This window comes from Amblyomma americanum, chromosome 2 (assembly GCF_052857255.1).
Source record: "Amblyomma americanum isolate KBUSLIRL-KWMA chromosome 2, ASM5285725v1, whole genome shotgun sequence".
Taxonomy (NCBI): Eukaryota; Metazoa; Arthropoda; class Arachnida; order Ixodida; family Ixodidae; genus Amblyomma; species Amblyomma americanum.
Window position 1 is genome coordinate 2,304,376 of NC_135498.1, and position 22,561 is coordinate 2,326,936.

General features: G+C 46.2%; 2 protein-coding genes across 3 annotated transcripts in view; one reads left to right on the top strand and one right to left on the bottom strand.

The window, feature by feature from the left end:
- The window catches only part of neur (E3 ubiquitin-protein ligase neur), a 63,919-nt gene extending 54,349 nt beyond the window's left edge, over nucleotides 1–9,570 (bottom strand). Inside the window, exons 1-4 of one of the 2 annotated variants that reach the window (XM_077652801.1) lie at nucleotides 9,324–9,570; nucleotides 5,821–6,052; nucleotides 2,939–3,049; nucleotides 7–176 (exon numbers count right to left, since the gene is read on the bottom strand). In XM_077652801.1, coding sequence (XP_077508927.1) covers nucleotides 7–176; nucleotides 2,939–3,049; nucleotides 5,821–6,052; nucleotides 9,324–9,348 — 538 coding nt within the window. In that variant the 5' untranslated portion in view covers nucleotides 9,349–9,570. Of the gene's footprint in view, nucleotides 1–6; nucleotides 177–2,938; nucleotides 3,050–5,820; nucleotides 6,053–8,283; nucleotides 8,399–9,323 lie in introns of those variants that run through there. The other variant, XM_077652802.1, reaches the window with a different exon arrangement.
- A 253-nt stretch (nucleotides 9,571–9,823) lies between these two features.
- Nucleotides 9,824–22,561, top strand: part of LOC144120429 (DNA repair and recombination protein RAD54B-like) — a 72,576-nt gene continuing 59,838 nt past the window's right edge. Inside the window, 7 exon segments of the mRNA XM_077652800.1 lie at nucleotides 9,824–9,961; nucleotides 10,082–10,213; nucleotides 14,770–14,966; nucleotides 15,870–15,972; nucleotides 16,102–16,123; nucleotides 16,219–16,273; nucleotides 16,361–16,448. Coding sequence (XP_077508926.1) covers nucleotides 10,124–10,213; nucleotides 14,770–14,966; nucleotides 15,870–15,972; nucleotides 16,102–16,123; nucleotides 16,219–16,273; nucleotides 16,361–16,448 — 555 coding nt within the window. The 5' untranslated portion in view covers nucleotides 9,824–9,961; nucleotides 10,082–10,123.

The window sequence follows — 22,561 nt, forward strand, 5'->3', positions numbered from 1 at the left end:
ACTCACCAACCATCTTGATGGCTGTGGTGTTGCCATAGATGTCTATGAGGGCCCACAGGGGTCCCCTGGTGTCCACGCCATTCAGGAAGAGTCCCTTCTCTTCGCCATTGATGCCAAAGAATACTTCACCCATGTTGTTCACATAGTAGTGAAGCAGGGTTCCCTCTGTGGCATACCTGGGGGAAGAAAAAAATTGCTGAAAGTGCCTGTTTACTATCACACTAAACACAAAAACAACAAAATGAAGGAAGAAAATTCCAACACTGGATTCCATTTGGTAAACATTTGACGGACATGTGCCACATTATCCAGCAAAGGCTATGCCGAAAACTAACAGTGTTTATGCTTGCTGTGTAATGTCTGAAACTGGTACCTCACTGTCCAACGCGTGTTGAATGTGTTGTGTGAGACAGAGGCTGTTACTCACAGCATTACTTTGCCTCCGCTTTGGCTCGTCACGCATGACCATTCCGTGTAGTTGAAATTACAGTTTCCTCGAAATTTGTGTGGTGTGCTGTTCGGGGTCACTACCCATCTGTGTTCTCGATCATGTGCCCAATGCATTCCTCCTCATTCGTCCATTTTCTGCTGCTCGAACACATTCAGGCGACTTCATAATAAATTCACTCATCTTCGCTATAAAAGCCTTTCACTCATTTGTGCTGGCTCATGTCATGAAACGGTGGAGTCGGCAGACTTTGATAAATGCTCCAAATAAACAGCCCAAAAAATCTAAAATTAAAAAAAAATCACTCTGCTACGGAAACATTGGTTTGAAAAATCACAAATTCCACAATTTCCCATGTTCCAATTGCAACGAATATTATTAACTTTTCCCCTACCGTGCCTACTGAGCACCATTGGCGGGATGACTTCACGCATCGTTTTCAGAACTTTCCACGCGGCTTACGGCACACCACATGTCCGGCGTGTAGCCAGAGAACAGAAGTTTCGTTTTAGATATAGTTTTCTTTTTTCCCACAAGGCACCAATCTTTTAACGCGCTGCAAAGCTGCGAAGACACAGTGCAGCACTCACTGTCTGCTAGTAATGACTTTGCCGCTCGACTTCGGAGCGCTCTGTGTTGCTTACGGGTACACTGAGTCATCTGGCTTGTAGTTACAGAATGAAGTTTTGCTTCCAATGTTTTTTTTTCCATGCAAGGCAGCATTTTTCGACGCGCTCCACAAAGTCGCTTGGCAGCCTCCAAATGTGCGATGCATGCTCCAAAACGCCGCAAATCTCAGGACTCCATTTTGCCTGCGATTGATTTTATCGACGACTCGAGCAGCACCCAGTCTAAAGATATTGCTGTTTCGTCGGGATTCAGTTCTGATGTCAGCAACGATGAAAATCAGCCTGGAAAGCATGCGCCCATGCTCCAGTGCCCAACTATAGGGTTTCCAGTTATTGTTTTGTAGCAATAATATTATTCAAGATAAAACTGATTATTTCACAGATAGACCTACAGAGTTCCAAACATTTTGCACATTTCAGAAAATTCTCAAGATATTTTTTTTAGATACAAGCGAGTCTTTACTAATATTATGATTTTATTTTTTTAAATCTTAAGTTTGGCAAATAAAATTTCTTGTTGCAAGGCAGAATCCGTAACTTATATACCTAAAAGCACATTACTACAGCTTTTGTTTTTTGATTTGTGTAAAATTTTTGAATGCAATAGTTTTTCCTAAAACACACACACACTTTCTCTCTCTCTCAAACCTACAAAAAATTCATTTTCCCCAAGGCAGAATAAGAGTTAGCTTGCTTGCTGGAGTCACGCTTTTCATCATGTCTGCTGGCACTTTTCTGCCCCAAACTTCCCGTAACTGATACCAAAAGTATGAAGCCACCATACACCAGTCACGTTGCAAACTACGCCATGAGCCAGTTCTGCGCTAGTGCAATGCAAGGAAGTGAGGATACCGTCCGCTTCTCAGGACAGAGAGAGAGAGAACCAGCGGTGGGAAGGTGTGAGCTTTTCCCATATCACAGGTAGCAGTGTCCTAGAACTTAAATGAACGTTAATCGAAAGGTAAAACAAAAAAAAAACTAGGTTTTGGCTCCTGTACGGGAACCTTGTTCACAATCTGGGCCATCTTAGCCGTGCCAGGTGCTGCTGCTGTCTTGCTATCACGTGTCCAGGCTCATGCTCTCTTAGTGCGCTTTTCTTTGCACGCCACCTCGATCGGAAGGAAGGGCGTACCATCAACTTGAGTGGCAACTACAAAAGCTGAAGGTCTAACCAGCCAATCTGACCAAATGAATCCGATTGCATTTATGATGGCACCCTTCATGGCGGCACAGAGATACTCAATCTTGTCAATGTTAGGTTGAAAAACCTGACTTCTGCAGGTCACAGCAGTTTAGCCCAAAAAATTTAACTTTTGGACTTAACCGAGTCACAAATATTGGTTGCAACACTGTGTACGTTCTTATGAGAAGCATGACGGTGCCTCGAGTCCTAAATTTGGTGCAAGTCAGAACTTCTGGAGTAGGCTACTGTATTGCCTTCCATGTCTAACCGCCAACCATTCCAAGAAAAGATGCCCAAGCATTTTACAGATTGCTGTAATGACTAGGGCACTGTTTTTTGTGTTTTTTATATTAGGAAAATCGCGACGCCGACCACCTATGATTAAAAAAGGAAGAATGACGACATTTTGGCTCCCAACCTTGTTCAGATTGTGTCTTGTTGAGCTCCGTGGTGCATGGTTCATGAGCACAGGAGACGAAAGTAAGAGACACACGCTCATATATTTGTGTATTTAGTCTTGTGCTGTGAGCTGAAACATCATTCTTTCTTTTTTAAACTTTACGAACATATCACCCCAGCTAGATGGATTGTCATACCCTCGACTTTGGTCTTATACTGAGCATTTCCCAGCTAGGGAGCGATTCCATGAGAACCTGTCATACGCAAGAGCCATCGTACCTTTCACCCAATGCTTTAGCCCAGTTCCCAGGCCTGTTGGTCAAGTCCGGGCAAGCATACTTGGGCAAGGTTCCCTGCAAGGTGACAGGGTCATTGGCTGTGAAGCCCAACCTGCACAGAGGAGCAGAAAACAACATGTCACCCAGGGAAAAGAAAAACTAAAATTAAATCTCATAAAATTGCCCTCCTGAATTCCCTGGGGTAAAGAAGTGACAAATTACTACTTCAGAAAGTGCTAATGCTTAATGAAAAACATGACGCAATCGTAAGAAATGAGAAGTTCACAAGATGCCTCGTCAACTTGCTTCTCATATCCATGTCATTCTTTTCACTAAAACCCGGTGCCTTTTGAAATAGTGTGCGGCATGTTATACCAACCAGCTCTTTTGCGACTGCTGTAAAAAGCGAGAGAGACCAAGAAACACTCCATGATCATGCAGTGCATTTTCTGCTTGCAGTCAACAGCTGAATGCTATTTGATGTCAGCCACATTTAACTAAACTAGGCGAACTTGGCAGAGGCGCCAAGACGTCGTATGCTGTAAGCTAAGTCATTCGCATTACGTGCTCGTCACCGTCCTGCATGACCGGCTTTATTACTAATAAAGTAATAAAGCCGGTCGTGCCGTCCTGTGTTTTTTTCAACCTCGCGTAAAAGGTGCGCCTGACCTTCAGGGCCGGTGTTCGGAATGTTCGCGTTATCTCGAAGCGCACGCCGGCGTCGCCGGCTACTGCAAAATTGCCGGATCGCGTCAAAGTGAACGATGCTAAACAACAGCGACACGAACGTGTCTGACCACGCGTTTGTTGATGACGGTAGGTCAGACGGAGGTATAATATGAAATATCGACCCTTCCAAAAAAATCTGTTGAAACATTTTTTTTTCCCGCGTAATGAACTCTCCCCCAAACTGATGTCAACTTTTCTGGAAAAAAGTGGGTTCATTTCGCGAGTAAATACGGTATGCCTTTGGTGTGACAACTAAGTACCAGCCATTACATGTGCCAGTTAAACGAGGAACAGCTCACAATTTATCTCACTACATTGGTTTTCCAAAGCAAGCAGACCACCTAAAAAATCCAAAGCCCACAACCTGAGCAATGGGAGGTTGTGCTGTCCAGCTCCCAATTAGGCAGGCTCAAAGCTCTTCCCTGAATTAAAATGTTTACTACCACCACCATCGATGCAGGAGAACCAAACATTACCCACTCACACGATGGTACCCTTGTGCTGCTGAGATTGGCTCTCTCAGACAGTCCGCAATACAGACAGCTTTTTGCCAAAGCTAATGTGAGTGTGATAAAAAAAATTTTTTTCTTTGATGGCATGCAGAGAATCATTATGCATTGTTTCTGCTCTTGACCTGGGCTGGAAAGTAAGCATTCAGGTCAATGTCTAATTAAAATGAATTCACCAAACTCAACAATATATGTATTGAATGCCATTAGGTTTGAATGACATTTGCAATTGAGTGCGTATAAGTCAATAAGTTTCATCGAAACATGGCCACCTGAAGTTGAGGGGGTCACTCTAGACATTCTATCTATTTGCCAGGTCTAAGGCAGTTCCAGCTGAGCTGCGGGGTAGTACACATCTCATGCCAGTGGCCATTCCCAGCAGGATGCACGAAGCACCATGTGTAAACAAAATATTAAAAATTCATTTGTGTGCAAATTGCTTTTGGTACAAAAATTGGAACTGTATGCCATTTACCCAGCTTGCTCATGCCAGTGGCAGTTTTCCCTGATAAGCAGCAACTTCCGGTAGCCTTCGGAGCCCACGTCATGCTGGAATCCGAAACTACACAACCATTGGCAGTTCAGTTTCCCACTAGTCAGCTACCCGCACACAAGCATAAAGGCAGGATGAGTGCAGTTATCATATCCATCTGCTTTCAACTGCTGGCCTTGCGACTGCATCGTTACATGCTTTTCTCTTTTAGCTGTGCATGCCAAGACACTATCCCGCGGAGGGTTGGGTGCGGGGGTATGTATCGACTTTATTTGAAGTCAACTTTTTTCAGTCAGCGAGGACTCCGAGTTGAGGGTTGACTTATATACAGCAATATATGGTAATCACAGGTGGCAGCTAATTAATGACAGAGTAGAAAAACCGAACTGTTAAAACTCCAACTGCAAGCATTTGGAGTGCCGACCCTTCGCCCTTTCCCGTGACATTTTCAGTTGGCTGCAAAATGAAATGCCATCTGTGGCGAGTTTCACCACATGACACGAGGAAACTGTCGTGCAAGTCTGCACACTCCACATCAAGCCTGCCTCTGTGCCTTGCACTCATGGTGAGATGATGACTGATGTTTTATGGCACACAAGTTACTTGGGCCATCTTGCACCAAGTTAGGCAGTGGATTTAAAATTAATATTTTTACTTTATTAAATGAATACCTCTTCACAGCATTACAAGAAGGATAAATATCCTGAGGAACACAAACTGCAAGACAAGGTAGTTAATAATCAAAGCAACCTCATGAAAGAGAAGCAAGGTACGAAGATAAATATTTTGCAAGTATAAACCATTAAAATAGTGTTGTTTTCTGTCTTCTAGATGTGTATGCTCTACTAGAGTGTGTATAGTACAAAGTGGTCTGCCGCAATATTAACAGGCTGGTGGGTCGTCTTCAGTTACAAAAAACCTGTGTGTCAGGGAGGAGTGCCCTATTTGAAGTCTGCACAGGAGGATGAATTGCCAGCATTGAGCGACACTTCCACTGCTCTATAATTGGCTTCACAAGGTGCAGTCCATCTGCTCCTCCCTGCCTCTGCCACCTGGGTTTACACACGAGCACCAATGGTGAGAGGGAAGGCAACACAAACAAAGGGACAGCAGCAATGATCTCAGTTCCCGTTTTACAAGGGCAGCAGTCACCTCAGGGCACCGCTCCAGCCGTTGGAGAGTTCAGTGATTCGCAGCACGACCCTCTCGTTGACCTGCACGGGCCGAGAGCTGAACACGATGGCCTTGCAGAAGCTTTCGGCCCGCCGTGCCACCTTGCCCCCTTGTTCCAGGCGCACATTCTCGCCGTGTACTTCGTGGAAGCCCATTGGCTGTCCGCTGCTGAAGGACGTTGCCCCCGCTGTTCCCAGAGGGCTCTGTGACACTGGACACACAAGAAGAAAAACCAAAGGTCAGCCCAGCCGTGCGGCCAACAAGGACAAGCATGAAGCGCTCACAGCAGTTAGCTGGGCACTGACGCGCGTGCCATGAAGACAGCCACTGCTTCATTTCTATGCAGCTCAAGCACTTTTCAGTGCTTCTATATGCAGCACTTCCAAGAGATACAGTCGAACCTGAAGGGGATCACGAAATAGTTTGACCTATCGATAATCCAATACATAAAAAAATGGCAGCAGGTAAGTTTGCCTGTAACCTAGAAGACAGAATATTATGCACCCACTCTTGAGACTCATTTCTTGCAGCAGCGTCCTGCACGCCGGCAACCTGGAAACTCACCGCTTGCTCGGCTTTGTTAGGTCTAATCTCCTTTGCATTGAAGCCGCTCCTGACGCTGCTTTGAAACTAACCACTGTCTGCTAGAATAGGTCTAATCCAGTTACCAGTACACTAAAAACACAGTTATAAAGTACAGTTCTGGAGTATAGTTCTGCAGAATTATGAAAGTACAGTTGATTTCCGCAACACCTTCGGCAGCGAAGGACGCCATGCGAGGGCTGCCGCTACACTTATTTTGGTTGGCTTCACCACATTACAGCGATGTAGCACAGAAAGGTCCACGACCACACTCAAGCACACCCAACATTCACCTAATCACAGCGCAAGTGCTGCCAGCAGGAGCCCAGGATCACACTGTCGACCCTTATATTTTTTTCCTCTCAGAAAAACAAAGCCCTATTGCACCTCATACAATGTTCCATATTTTATTCATGTTGCCATTAGCATTCGAAATGAGAGATGAATAATATTCTTATTTTCTTTTGCATAGCAAAGATACTGACAGGTTCCAAAAGAGCTTAAACTGGCTTAAAAAATAATGATTAGTTTTAGCCTGTTTCCATTTGTGATGCCATTTTTCTTTCTCTTTCAGTATGTCTAGGATGTCGCTGGTCACCCATGGGCATATAGGAGCATTATATTTACCCGATGTAATCACTGTCAATGGCAGCCTCAACTATTGCAAAAAAAATTTCTACATTACTTGTTTATGTCACTATCATAGCCAATGAAGAAGTCTGTTTGCTGCAGGATCTCACCGAGTAATCGATAGTCAATCTTTTCTTGTGGCTCATGACCAGTCATTTTAGGATCAATGTTTTCTTGGATATTAACAATAATAAATATGGGTATGTGACCAGCTATTGGATCTAGATAAGTTCCTGCCCATCTGTCATTCGTAATATTGGTAAGTGCATGATCTCTTTAATGCACTGGAATTGCCAGTTACACATGTGGATTCTGTTATAAGATTGCACATGTTTGTGTCTCCCGAAAGATCTGTATTAGTCTTTTCTTAGAAGTCAAAATTTCTAAAACCGATTTGAGCTTTTACAAAAACTGAAATAGCAGAACCAGGAGGGCAGTAGACCACTCCAACATTTATACCACACTCAATTTTTATAAACAGCACTTCAATTGTATCGTCACTGATACTAAGAATGGGCAGAAGTTCAGAAGATATATTATCCTTTACAAAGAAGGCAACACCACTCCCACGTGTACGTGAAGCCCGTGGTAGAGAGGAAAGTTTGTAGCCTGGTACAAAAGGTGATTCTTCATCCTTAAGCCACTTTTCACTGATAGTGACAATGTCATAACAAAAAGTGTGCGGGGGAGATCAGCAATCAACAAGTTTAGATTTTGGTTTTATGGAGGTTTAACGTCCCAAAGCGACTAAGGCTATGAGGGATGCCATAGTGATGGGCTTTGCAAATTTCGACCACCTGGGGTTCTTTAATATGCACTGACATCGCATAGTACACGGGCCTCTAGAATTTTCCCTTCATCGAAATTCGACCGCTGCGGCTGGGTTCGAAGCCGAGTCTTGCGGGTCAGTAGTCGAATGCCATGAACACTGAGCTACCGCGGCAGTTTGGGCTAATTACATCACTGCAGCTAGCTATTTGTGACTTCCCTTACATTAAGGTTTTATCGCTGTTGATGGAGGCATGAGCATTTTTCTTGGAACACAGGCTTCAAATGAGTGCAATTGGGATCGAGATATGGTAGAAAGAGTTTATTAAGCAAAAATTAATGTACTACATCACACCATATTAAATTTTGGTTCACCAGCAGGGCACCCGCAACCTGACAGTTGAGTCTAGTGGCAGCACATGGCTGCACTGGCACTATGAACGATCTGTATTTAGCACTCACCTCATCTTGGCCATTACCAGTTTCCGGCCTTCTGTACAGCGGTTTTTTATATCGGAGTGCAGATGTTATCGCCAAGTACGGCCTTGAGAATCAACCCCTCCGAAATTTCTTCGCCTACCGACATTCCCTGTACACATAACCGATTCACATAGCACCTGTCTAGGTTTTAGCGCACTTCCAGACGACACCTACAGGGCCAAGCTACCCACAAGCAATGACCGGCGACACCCAACCGTGGCAACACCGACGCATGCCCTGCCTCAGTGCTCTCTTGACACGTCGACAGCTACCGAACAGCCAGAGCAGCCAAGCTCGCATACGAAACTTGAGAGCGAAAAACAAATGCACTTTGTGAAAGCACATGACAAGTCGGACACCGGCACATGTCAGTGAGGACTAGACAAGGAATTAGCTCAATATAATCTTTCTGCGCCCCAACGCGGAATTGCTCGAACAGATGTATGAGACAGCAAATCGATATCGTCGGACGAGAAACTGCAAAAAGAAAACGAAATAAAGACTAGCAGCAGCGAAAGGTATGCGGCAGGGACACGTGCATGACGCCACGAAACATGAGAAGTGAAAGAATCTGCGCAGCCACCGTTACACCAGCGCTCGTAACGCAAGCGCGCCAAAAAACGACGGTCGTACAGACGTGCCGAAGAGAAGGCAAAAAAAAAAAAAAACGCTCCGAGGCACAAAACGACACCAAACAGATATAGTTTTACAAAACGCATTGCACCCAAGCCGCACGACGTTTTTTTTTTTTTTTTTCTAAACCACGCGCAACCGTCATATTTAAGCTCCAAGTTCCGTGTTGCACCAGGAGGTGTGCAAGTTACCCCGCACGTTCCCCAGACATTATCGGCCGGTCAAAGTCCGCTTTAGGTCAATTCAGGTCACGCAGATCGAACCGCTACGATGGACCTGTGAGCCTACGGCAACTCCGCGAATTTTTTGCGACCAGGGGGCTGCGCAGTCAGACAACATAAATCCGGAAACCTGAACCGTCGACAGGAAGGAATGAAGATAACACTCACATTGGGTCGCGTTGGTGTTGCCCATTTCACTGACGCATTGAGACGAACTGTTTTCGCCAAAGCAGCACTACATACTAAGCAGAAATAAGGAACTAGTCTTTGGCAAATGCCAAGTGGCGAAACACTGCACAAGTGTGCTTGAGCACTCAGCGGTAAAGAACAAGTTGGCTGAAACTGCTGAAACGGAGTACACACAACGTCCACCTGATTTTACGAGAATTTTGATTTGGCTCCTGTTGACAACTTTTATGACTGGCTTTGGCTCGATGGCAGTCTTTTCGTCATCTTTGCATATTTCGTTTTCATACTTTGACGTGTAATATCATTTAACAGTACGTTGTGTTCGGCAAATTGAAAGTAATTCATATTGTGGATCAGCGCAAAACGAACAACGGACCTAGGACCTCAGTGCACGTGTCGTCTTCTCTTTCCTCCGTTGTCTGTTTTGCGCTGGTCCACAATAATAATAATATAAATCACACTTTCTGTACAAAATTTTTTCAAATAAAGCGTCATTTACATAGCTTATAAAATATAATTTTTGTCGTAAATTTTGAATAACATGGCTGAATTTGGCGTAGTAACAGATGTCAGAACCAGTAGCAGCAAACAAAGGAAATCCCGGAGCTGTGAGCGCGGTTAGGTTGATTCTTGTTTATTGCTGTAGGATTTCGTCTATAATGCTCTTCTTAACTGTGTTATATCAGTTCACGAAATAACAGGAAACTGAAGTCCTTGCTTCTGTTTGTTACTTTCAGTTACCTGTCATCAGATAACAAACCATTGCTGGCTCAGAGAACATGCGCAAGTCGTCAATTCTTCAGCAGTCTGCAAGCAAAAAATTTAATTCCCCATTCTTGAATCCAGTACCTTCACTTGTGAGCATCAAGGTAAACGCATTGTTTTTGTCACTTGCTATCTAGTTTTGCAGAAAAAATTATTCAGGTGAAATTAATTTTACTTGGCAGCCTCGGCAGTGTGCAACAGGTGGAACCGACGGTGAAAAATGTTCACACACTGCCTCAGCTTGCGTGGATGTGCAGAAATAAATGAAGAGAGTTTCACTCGGCAAAGCGAACTTTCGTCGAACAGCTGGCAGCTTGTGTACTGTCGCGATCAAAAGTTTACGGGACGCGAGCATGGGGAGGTCTCCTCGATTTGGCTGCACTTTCCGCACTAGTTCACAAAAGTGCCGTGTCAGTGTAGTGCCAGTTCTTGCGGCGCGAGTGTAGCCCGACACTAGTGCTGTCGGTGCAGCGGCCAAATCGAGTGCAAAAGTGCAGAAACTTTCGTCTGCTGCGGCCATGTACGTGTTGGTGATTGTCGCGTGTTTTCACATATGCGCGAGATTGTGCTAGCTGCATTGCACGCTGTGTATTTGCTCCAAGTGGCACATCTCGTGGAGCGGTTATGAACTTTGTTAATTCCAAAAGTGGTGAAGAATTTGACACCGTTCATTCCGTTGCGTTGTTTAAAGGGGCGCAGGCCGGTCAACCGTCACTGATTCAACGGGTACTTGGAAGAGGCAACAATTAATTAGACAGGTTATTCAGACTACCGCTCGAGACGATCTTTTACAGTCCATACGCGTGATTAGGCTGCTTCCGTCCTATCGAAAAGTGACTACGGTTGTCCGCCAAGAGTTGCCTGATCTATATTTGAACTCAATCGCGTTCACTTTCGGCGGACGGTGACGGCGATGTAACTGTCAGAGGCTAAGTGGCAGGCGAAGGTGTGGGCTGGCGGCGACCTAAAGCCCAGTCGCTGTCGTAAGCGGAGGTACTGATGTCGCAGCGAGCCACAAACGTTGCGATCGCCCACGTATTATAAAACATCTCACAATCTGCCTCTTATGGAAGCACTCCATCGTGCTGCGTCTATAATAATAATTGCACACAAAAGAGAAATGGTGTAAGCAACGACGTGCGAGGCTGGACAGAAAGATGCGGACACATACGCAGTACGTACTTCCGTACGTGCGCCATGCCAGCCAGTCGCTTACGCGCGTACACAGACACGCCCACACGCTCGCGCATACACACACGTATACGCGCACTGTCATTTCAGCTGTTTGGTGAGGGCCCTGCGCAGAAGCCGCGTCTTTCACGGGTACGCGGCCCTCTCAAGCATGGTCTCAACGCCGCTCACAAAACAAGCATGGCCGCGGAGCCGTCTGCTAGGAGCGCGCCAAGCACCTTGCACTACTTGCACGAGAAGGGAACTCGCCGGGAGGCTAGTGCAGCAGTGCAGAACTCGTGCAGCACGAGGCCAAATCGAGTGCCGAAGTGCAGGTGGCGCTAGCTGCACTGTCAAATCAAGGGCGAGAGTGCCGCACTTCCTGAACTGGTGCAGAAAGTGCAGCCAAATCGAGGAGACCCGGGGAAAATACTTCAGTGCAATCACGTGATCAAGTCGCCTGAAATATGTCAAATTGCCACCTGACCGGGTCGCGAGGTAGAGCTAGAATGAATGTCCGAGAACACGTGTCTCGTAATATTTTGACCACAATAAACATATCTGCAAACGGGCATTTTGTTCGCCGCTTTGTTTTTATTCATTTGTGAACAGTGCTGTCTTCTGCACATGCATCATTATTGTTTTAAAATAATAATAATAATTGGTTTTTTTGGGGGAAAGGAAATGGCGCAGTATCTGTCTCATATATTGTTGGACACCTGAACCGTGTGTAAGGGAAGAGATAAAGGAGGGAGTGAAAGAAGAAAGGAAGAGAGAGGTTCCGTAGTGGAGGGCTCCGGAATAATTTCGACCACCTGGGGATCTTTAACGTGCACTGACATCGCACAGGACATGGGCGCCTTAGCGTTTTTCCTCCATAAAAACGCAGCCGCCGCGGTTGGGTTCGAACCCGGGAACTCCGGATCAGTAGTCGAGCGCCCTTACCACTGAGCCACCGCGGCGGGGTTTTAAAATGCAATAAATGATCTCAGTGATAATTGGGCCCTTTAGTACAGAAGCCAGAGTCATCAGGGACACAAGTGAAAAGAACTAAGCCAGTTATACAGTCGCGGGAACTATCAGGTGAAATAAACAACTTAAAGGCAAAATGAAACATGCAGTTCAGTGCTGACTGGCACCTGTGTTTGGAAAAATGAAAAATGTACACACATGCTTAGAGTTATTAGTTATAAAATGAGTAAACTATGAATTTGCAGGTTGGCCTCACTTTCTGGCGCTTCTTTTTGACAGTGTGCTGGAGCATTCTCTGCCTGCCCCCTGCAGCTACTCCTTGTGTGCCGATGCACATTAATGCATTATTGTCGACATAATTTCTCCTTGCTTCTAGTGCAACTGTTGTCATGGTATTAGCTGACTGCTCCTATAATTTTCCAAAATCAAGGATGTGCTAGCCACATTTTGCACTGTCTTAAAATGTGCGTGCAGCGCACGACAGGGAAAAAAAAAGAAAAATGCTGCCTGCAACTTGTTCATTAGTCGTACTTTTCGGTTTTTATTGTCTTTAACTCAGCTGACTTTTTTTTGGAGTTTAAAAAAGTGCAATTTACTTTCTTTTTTTCAAGATATTATTTTGTATGGATGAATTATCATTTCTTTTTTTTTTTTGATGTGGTACTCCTGTTGTGATGATGTGGTACTCTTGTGCAGTTAAAAAGCACTAAGAATTTATCTTGGCCTATTTGTCAGTTCGATATGATTTGCCAAAAAGTATAGGGCTGTGCTTTTAAAAATAAATGCTATCTCCAATAAGAATAGGAAAAGAAGTTATATGATGGAATTGTAAGGCAAAAATGCAAGTGAAATTTGACTTCTGAAAGCTGACTTTTCATTTTATTGTTGGGTTTCTGCATTGGATGCAGTGAGAGGTTGGGCCTCACGTGGTCTACATGTTAATGACAGTGATGGAACTCCTGCTTAATTGTTGGGGTAGCCAGAAAATGGGACTTTTTCGTGGCACTTGTGCATAGCTTCGCATCATTGTGCTTGCTTGCAGTAGAGAATCCTGCTTAACTGAGCAACTGCTTTAAGTAGGTGATGACAGTGAACAGGAATAAGCTACGAGAAGAGGTTTTGCTATGAGGTGGAGCATCCTGGTCTGAAGAGGCGTGTAAAGTAGTGGATTATAACTTCAAAACACCAATTGTGTCACTTAATCAGGCAGTATAACTGTTTCGTCTATGCCTGTTTCTTCCAAAATCTGTTAATTTTCTCCCTTTTCGTCGAGTCCAATAGCCAGCTAACTGTGGTGTGTATGATAGATAACTGGCCTTTTTTTTTTTGCTTTATGTCAAAAAGCCCAACTCCTAGTTATACCTCTAACCACAAGTGCCATTTTACAACTTAAATAAAAGCCATGAGCGAGACAGGACACCCTGTTGGAAGGCGCAAGATCAAAGTTGATCACATGTTAACGTCAAGCATACTGCATTAGTACAGATTTAGGTACCTCACCTTTCCAGGTCAAAAATCCTTGAACAGGAGGATTGCACTTAGAATCAAAGCATATGTGCAATCACTACTCTGTTTACTTTTTTTTTTTTCATTTCAGAAGACAAAGGGCACTCAATATATATAGGTAATATGGTAACTTCAGAATCTCTATAAAGGGTCATTTTTGCCTTCTGACCGTTATGAAAAATCAGCTGTTGGGCCGTCACTTGAAACTATTATGTTATTCACAATGGCTAAGCCTGTGGACTGCAACGCTGCCACTGTGGTATGAAGCAATGGCTGGAAACCTTTGGGTGTGGAAGGGTGAGGATGTGTGTGGCTCCTTTTGAAGGAATGCGAAGGAGGGAGGAATGTGCTTTTGTTATCCCCTCCAGGTACTAATTTTTATCCAGAAAGGTGGGAGGGGACGCACGGAGGGGATTTTCAAATTTTATTATTTTCGTATGGAGCATGCCAGGATAGCATTGCAAAAATTTCGCACCTACCCCAATGAATAATTATGCAATTTCTGTTGGGTCCTCATACATCCACATCGTGACTCAGCACTGCTCTTGAGGTCTTAGTCTTGCTTCATTTGACTAATTCCTGTCATAAGAAGTTATGTGAACAAACAAGCACATTTAGTGTACTTTAACACTCATGCTTGCAAAACAAAGAAACGAAAACACACATTCACCGGAACCATACCAGTGCTACCATAAAACGAAGGCATCCATTTTAAAAACAACTTTCTGCTTTCATTTCACATGCCTGGCTTGAATTGTTTCTGTACAACGTTCTTCAGATATCTGCATCCACATTTGTTGACATTGTACCAGGAATTCGATAGTGTTAGGTTGCATCCACATATGTGGACGCAATGCATGAAGGAGGTGTGGCTTTGATTGCATTTCAGGAAGGCAGGGAGCTTTGGCTCATTCAGCATCTCTATTGCTAAGGCTTGATGGCGAGTGACTTTGTAGGCTAGGCACACCTGTGTGGAGCTGCTTGTAAACAGCCTGGGCTTTGTGCTTTCCAGTCATTTCCAGAGCCTCGTGATGCTGAGGTCTTGTCTGACCAGAGTGCTTGCAAAAGAAGCGTCTGTGACATAATGAAACTCTTCGACCAAAGCTCGACAACCACCCAAGATACGTCAAAGAGAGCACGAGTTGAAGACTCAACTAGTGAACCGTTCCACGACTCTGGTTCATCAGGTGCTGAGAGCCAGCTACAAAGGTATCTCACTGATTCACCACATTGCATGTTATTTTTGACGCAGTGATGTTATTTTAACACAGAATTTCATACGGAAAACTGCAGTTTCTCTTAAGGGGTCCAAGTGCTAAGTTTCGAAGTTAAGTTGACATATCTGTATGATCTAGTTTTCATGCATAACATAGGCACCTGCTCTCAAGTATTCTTGTTGAACAGACCTGAATGCATACTTTGATTTGATTCTGATAGCTGTATGGTAAGCTCACTGAAACATGCAGCACTGTGGCATTTACACGTGATTAGTAAGAACTAGTGTCACTGGATTCACTGCAATGTCATTCACCTAGAAGCTTGCTGGCCTGTGTGATCACAAGCTGTGTTTTCCTGCGCACCTGCTTACCCAAGGGTTCTGGCCTTTTGGAAAAATTTAAATGCTTTTCAGCTGCAGAGAAGTCTTTCTCTTGGGCTGTGCCATCATAGTGGCAGTATATATTGCAAGTGAAACTTCCATCTGGTGACCAACGAGAATATTTGAAACATTAGAGAGTAGCGCAAAAGAACGGCACAAAAAACAGCAGAAACATAGATACACAGGACAGCGCCCGTCCTGTGTTTCTGCTGTTTTCTGTGCCGTTCTTTTGCGCTGCTCTCTGTTTCAAGCATGAACCTAGTAGCCCAAACTCAAATTTTAGTCGAGGGAATGCTACCCTGGAGTGAGTGCTGTGAAGATGGTGCTCCATGTGGTCATGTGGTCCTCCAAGTTTCAGGCACTTTGACCTTGAGGAGGGCAGAGAGCCTCTTCCTTTTTTTTTCTTGAGAAATAGCTTTAACCATCTTGGCAGCTTAACCTTATTTTTGTGCGAGTTATCATTTTGTCAACGATAAAAAGTATTCTGTTTTGAGTTAGCCTATGTATCAATGCAGTGCGACACCATCATCCACGTTGCCAATTTTGCCAGGGGCGTCTCAGGGCATCAACAAAGCTCATTACTTCAGCGTCGTCTGGTGTAAGAAGTCGATGAAAAAAGTGAGTTGGTGCCGTGTGCTTAACGTGCCCGGATCATGCAGTTTCATTTGATGTGAATTAAATTAAGAATCGAAATCCTGGTTTCCTTCTGGGTTGATTTCATTTAATTTTTCTGCCCTTTACATGTAGCACAAGAAGTGGGAAGGTGATGGTAAGTTGCAACAAGTGCTTCCATTTTCAGCTGCGAAGTGCTGCCTTTCCTTCAAACTTGTGACCTGGCATTTCATGCACTTTTTCCCGCTGCAGCCATACTCATTGTGAAAGGACGATCGGCCACACTGAAAAGCCTCGAGGGAAAGGAGTGAGTGCTTGCAGCATATAACTATTAATCAGAGGTGTTTAATTCTTTCCCTCTTTTCTCACGGAGTGTCCTTCAACTCAAATGCAGATTGGCATCAACATTTGGATACACAGCGAAGGAGATTGACGCTATTGAAGAGGGAAGTTTGTTCAGCATCTGTGGCAAAGAATGTGAGGTACGGTGATGACACATTCACTTGGTGCTTTTTGACCAATGACTTGCTGGTTGCACAGTTGTGGCTCCACCATTTAGACTGCGGCCCGTGTAGACAAAGGTCTTGTGCCCTTGCTGTCGCAGTCTTGTTCCACTGCGTCCAATGCAGGACAAAGGCCTCCTCCTGTTTTGTCCAGCTGCTTCTGTCCTAATTTATGCGCTTTCCCTGAACATCGTCACCTCAACTTTCTGCCCTTTTGAGCTCTTGTTGTGCCAAACAGCTGTCACCAGCAGGCCGAGTTGGGTCCACCACAAGGCCATGGCCTGTTGGGGGGTCTTGAGGGAAGCTCATTTTTCATCAGCTGTGAACCCTCTGTCCATAAGCATTCTCTAGTCTCACCACGCCTTCTAAGTTTTTTGTACTGCTCACTACATCTGTCTTTCCCTGGTATGCACGCCGTCATTTAGACAGGCCAGTTTTTGGCTTCTTTCACTCCTTACATGCTCCATGCAAGACTATTTCATTCTTTTAACCCTTTCTGGTCATTTGTCACATGTTGCCCGACAGTGGAAAAGTGCACGTTTGATCAGCAGTTGGGCATTGCGTGACATGACATTTTGCCTGCAATTTATCTAGTGAAAAGGGCATGCCGTCTGATGGGAACTGATGTAGCCTGTAGATTAGCTATCTCTTTTTTTCTGCAAAGGGATTGCAGCATCATAGTTGGGCAAGAATATATTTTGATCATGTGGTTTTGGAGGCCCTGAAACGGCAGGGCTTTCACTCTGCCTGTTATGTTTTTCGGAAAGTTGTCAAATGATTTTGTAGAAAGTGAAGAGGACCTCAGTGGTGAAGAAAACTATATGTGCCTCCTTCGATGCAACAGTCAGCGCCAGCAGGAAGGGAAACTGAGGCACACAGTTGTAGGAGAACCCTGGCCTCCACTGGAACAGGAGAGTGCTGTGAGAAATACCACACTGCTGCAGGCGTAGCGAAGTAGAAAAAGGTGCTGTAAATGTTTATAGCCAAATCATGACGTGGCACTTATTTTTATTATCAGGGACTAAAAGGTCCAAAAGGACGCTGACTGGAACAGTAGCCGGTGGGGAAACTGCACCTGATCAGAAAGGGTTAAAGGGATACTGCATTAAATAGCGACTGTCTGTAAAATCGCCGAAATTAGATTCAGAAGATGTGATTTATTTAAAGTTTGTCTTTATTTCAATTATTTTTGGGCGGATTGTGTCATTTGGTAGGTTTTGTGCACGCGTGCCATTTGCCGCCTGCCCAGACAGGAGGCGCGCGTGACATCACACGTCTCGCGGCGGTCTGCTCCTGTTGCACCGAGCTGGCATCGGTTCAGCTGTCGTGCTTGGAAGTTCAGAGTTGGCAGCATGGAAACATGAAACAGATTGACAGTTACAGTCTGGAAAGTGGCAGTGGTAGTAACGATTATATCATTCAGATATCGAAATGACCATGCATTGGATATACGGCTACAACCCCGCAGCCTCATCGAGTGACGACGACTAAAACGAGCCTGGAGGATGACATTTTACACCGGCGCGCTTCCCGTAGTGGTAGCTGTGCATATTATAATCCAATTTGATATGACCCAAACAAGTTTTCTTGAATTAAGTATTAAAACATTTCCTTTGCCGAAGGTAAATTAAGGCATCGCCTTCATTCATTGCTCCAGCCACACACAAAAAGAACAGCCATGGCGGAATGATTGGGCGGGGGAATTTAAAATAGGACTTATGCATCACGTAGGCAGCGCGAACAGCGGAGTGAGTGCTCGACATATAAAAGCAGCCAACTTAATTGCATCTGCGTCGCGAAAAAGTATGCAGCACACAGTTTTTGTGGCTGGAGCACTGTTAATAAGCTGGCAGACTTGCGTGTTTAGCTCTCACAAATGGGATATGGCGCGCAATTCTCATGGCATTGGCCTGTTAGTAAATTGCCAACGTTGTTACTTTCTGATGGTCTCGGGCATGAGCGAAGAAGTTCTCCCTAAATTTTTTCTATAGTATTTGCACATGCTCGCATGTAAACACTATTGCACGATATATTTATTTTCTAGCCATTCAAGCATACACATATATTGCCTGCGGGCAGTTTGTTCGGTGAATGTACTACAAATTCGGAATAAGAGAGACAAGTGTGCTTATAATGCCGCGAATATTTGCAGTATTTGTTCGTTTTTCAAATCTGCTGCCGCACCACTTTATCGCCTTGTTTGCGACGCAAGACTCGACTAGATTTATCTCGATTGATCACAGCCATGCAGAGCTGATTCTACGTTGTTCCGGAATGTTCTAGTAACTTTGCACGCTTTATCTCGAAAGTTCGCTACCAGCTTTAAATTGAGCACGGCCGACGGCAGCGGGCGTTCTGTTCGACGACAGCCAAGCACGCTTGTCGCTTCGCCGCCGCCGAGTGATTCAGTCCATTTTGGGTGCAAGTCAGCCCAATAAACAGTATTCTTTTAGAAGACCTTTTTGTCCGTCTTCATCGCTGTTTCGACTGCCGTCACCACTACGTGACATCTGGTGGAGGTGCTGGGTAACCTTCCATGTCCTGGACGCCCCCAGCCAACATCTCCAGGGAGAGGAGCCTGAGTTCGGGAAACTGCTGGACCGCGCCAGACAGCGAAAAGACGCTGCTACGAGCACTGCAACCTCGCCGAAGATGTCGACACCGATCATACTGCAGCAGCCGCGGGTGCCGCCAACTTTCAATGGACCCCTAGGCGAAGACTCTGAAGAATGGTTGGACCAATTTGAGCGCGTGGCGTCATTCAACAAGTGGGATGATGCAGCAAAAATTGGACACGTGTTTTTCTCATTGGATGGCTCCGCATGCATGTGGTACGAAAACTACGAGTCGTCCCTTACGACTTGGGAGCTATTCAAGAGAGAACTATTGAAGGTATTAACCAGTGTCGTGAGGAAAGAAAGAGCCGAACGACTCATCGAGTTCAGAATTCAGCTTCTGAATGAGCCCGTCCGTGGTTACGTCGAGGAGATGAAGCGCCTATTTCGCCGCACCAACCCCGAGATGACCGAGGAAAAGAAAGTTCAGTTTTTAATGCGCGGCGTAAAAGAACGACTCTTCAGCAGCCTCGTCCGCCAGCCGCCAAAACAGTAGAGGAATTCATGCAAGAAGCCTGCACGATTGAGAAGACCCTCGACGTCCGAGCTCGGCAGTACAATCGTCCTTCCTCTGCCTGTGCAATCCGTTCGGACACGCCGGCCACCACTAGCGACGGCTTGCGGGAAGTTATCCGCAAAATCGTCCGAGAGGAGATACGTCGATTACTGCCATCCTCCCCACAGCCACAAGCAGCGACTCTGATGGATGTGTTACGGGAAGAAGTGCAACAGGCACTTGGCACCCCGATGGCCACAGAACCCCAGGCCATGACCTACGGCGCTGCAGTAAGGGCTGCTCAGCCCCAACGACAACCCCCACGTCCTCCTCGAGATGAGCCACTTGTTCCACAACGCCACCTCCCAGCCCCCGCCCGCCCAGCCTATGACCGGCGCTCAAGCCCCAGGAAATGCGACTCCTGGAGGACTTCCGACAACCAGCCGTTGTGCTTCCATTGCGGTGAGGCCGGCCATATTCTTCGTCCCTGCCCGTGCCAGCGTATCGGTCTTCGAGGATTTGCCGTTAACACCCCACGACCATGCTTCGGACAACGTCCGCAGGAAATCAACGAGTACCTGCGTCGAGAAGAGTACACGCCGAACTGCTTTTCGCGCTCACCATCGCCGTCAACCTCGCGCTTTGCTTCGCCACGCCACAGCTACGCAGCCGTGACACGAGGAAGGTCTCCCAGCCCCCGTAGGACTGAATAATGTTCGATGCCATCCAAACCTTCCTGTTAGCTTGGTAATCAACAGGAAGGTGCTTCATGTTCTTGAAGCACCTCGGTTTCTGCACCTTCCCAATCACCAAGAGCGGCAAACATTCTGTTCCTGTGATTTTGGCGGCAAGTAGCACAGTATTTCCTTGCTGCGCAAGGGCCACCTTTGAATGTAATCGTTTTGTCCGGGAGTGCTTTAAAAACCAGCGCTATTTCATTGGCTTTGAATATATTGATGTTATATTGGCATCTAGTTTTCCTCTTGTGAAAGATCCGGGCGCCAACACATGAGAGAAAGGGAGCGGCAACGAGGAGAAGGTGAGCGCCGGGTGGAGAAGCTAGTGCGATCAGGTGAAATAGGGCGACTCTGCGGCGGCTTGGCTGGAGGTGAGTATTCACTTGGAGGAGGCGACTAACCGGCAACTTGGGAGATTGGCCCACAATGACGGCAAAGCCATGCCACATGACTAGGCAGTCCGCAAGAGGAACAAATAGGCCGATTGTCACCAGTCTGCCAGGGATTGCTGAATTGTCGAAGCGGTCGGAAAAAAGGCGTCGGAGTGTGAGGGACTTGAGGCACAGACACTGGAGATGGACTGTAGGTTGGGCGGTAGTTAGGCGGCCACGGCCGTGCAGCGGCGCCAGTGTAGGTCAGGGGTGCAGCGGCAGGTGCGGGCGGCTGTGCTAATGGGGGCGGAGGGACCGGTGGAAGGGTCTCAGTCACCTGTTCGCTGATGACATTGCGAAGGTCGGGCACCAGGTATGGAGATTGCACGGAGTGGGATGGCAGAAGCAAGAGTTGCTGTGCAACTTTCTCTCGCACGAAATCTTTAATATGTGCCAATAGTTGCGAGTGGTCGGGTGCAGCCGACAGGCCGGCAAGCGACTCGACAGGTGCTGCGTGCTGGCGAGCGAATAGCCTTTGCTTACACAGCTCGTCATAGCTCTGGCAGAGACTGACGACTTCGGCAACGGTGCGGAGATCTTGCGACAGCAGCATCTGAAATGCGTCATTCTCGATGCCTTTCAGAATATGCTTGATCTTGTCAGCCTCGGACAACTGGTCGTAGACGCACATGCACAGGTTTACCACATCTTCAATGTAGCTAGTGAACGTCTCACCCGACTGCTGAGAGCGCTCACGCAAGCGGTGTTCGGTGTGTAGCTTGCACACACCAGGACGTTCAAACGCTTCGGTGAGGTTCGCCTTGAAAGCAGTCAATGTGGAGAAGTCTGCTTCCTTATTCCGAAACCACAGGTTGAAAATTCTGTTCAAATAAAAGATGACGTTCAACTTGGTGGTATTGTCCCACTAGTTATTGTGCTCATCTGCTCATATGATGTGAGCCAGTCTTCAGCGCCATGATTGTCAGTTCTGCTAAAGAGGGCAGGGTCCCGTTACCGGAAGGAGCCGGAACAGAGGTCTGAGGTCTGGGAAGCCCACCTGCATGGCTTGGTGGTTGACGTCTTCAGGCATAGTGGGCATAGCGGTGGTTTGCAGCGTGCGGCTGCAGAGGTCCAGGGCGGTGCGAGGATGGGAAACTGAACTTCCACCAAATGTAATGGGGGCTTAGGACAGCGATCAGGTGGTGGCGAAACCACGGTGGCGAAACAGTCTCTGGTCTGTCCAGGTCAGCAGGCTCTCTCTCTGAGTGATGGCAGTGCAGCTAGGCTAATGCCCTTCTTCTTCTTCACAATATTTCTAATGTCATACGCAGCCAGCTGTTCACGAAGCTCGATGGTCCGCCAGTCTTTGATCACTTCTTTGTTCACGCACACATTCTTAAAAGTCAAACTGTGCCTGGTTCTGAAACGAGTGAACCCTTCGGAAGCTTTAAAATCTTCAGTGTTAATTTTCTATGCGAACCTTTCAGCCTGGGCACAAATTAGTGGTCCGCTAACAGGGATGTAGGTAGGCCTCATGTGCGTTTGCGATCCATCGCAGTATGGCTTCTTCGAGTTCTGGATGGGCCACCACCCGCAGTCTTTTGGCATTGAAGATTTCACAGTCGAGTGCTTCCAAGATACTTTTTTTTTTCATTTTTGACGTACGTGACGAAGGTTGTTCATTTCACTTCGTATTTGCCTATCGTGTCTCTGCCGTTCCGGAGCACATTCAATACTTCCACTTTCTTGGCTAGGTCTTGCGCCTAGTACTTCACCCACTTTGCCGGTGTTGCCATTGCACCAGCACGTGACGCGATGGCAAGATGTGCAGGCACAGCATGCCATGCACTCAAAAGCAGCATAGTAAACTCAC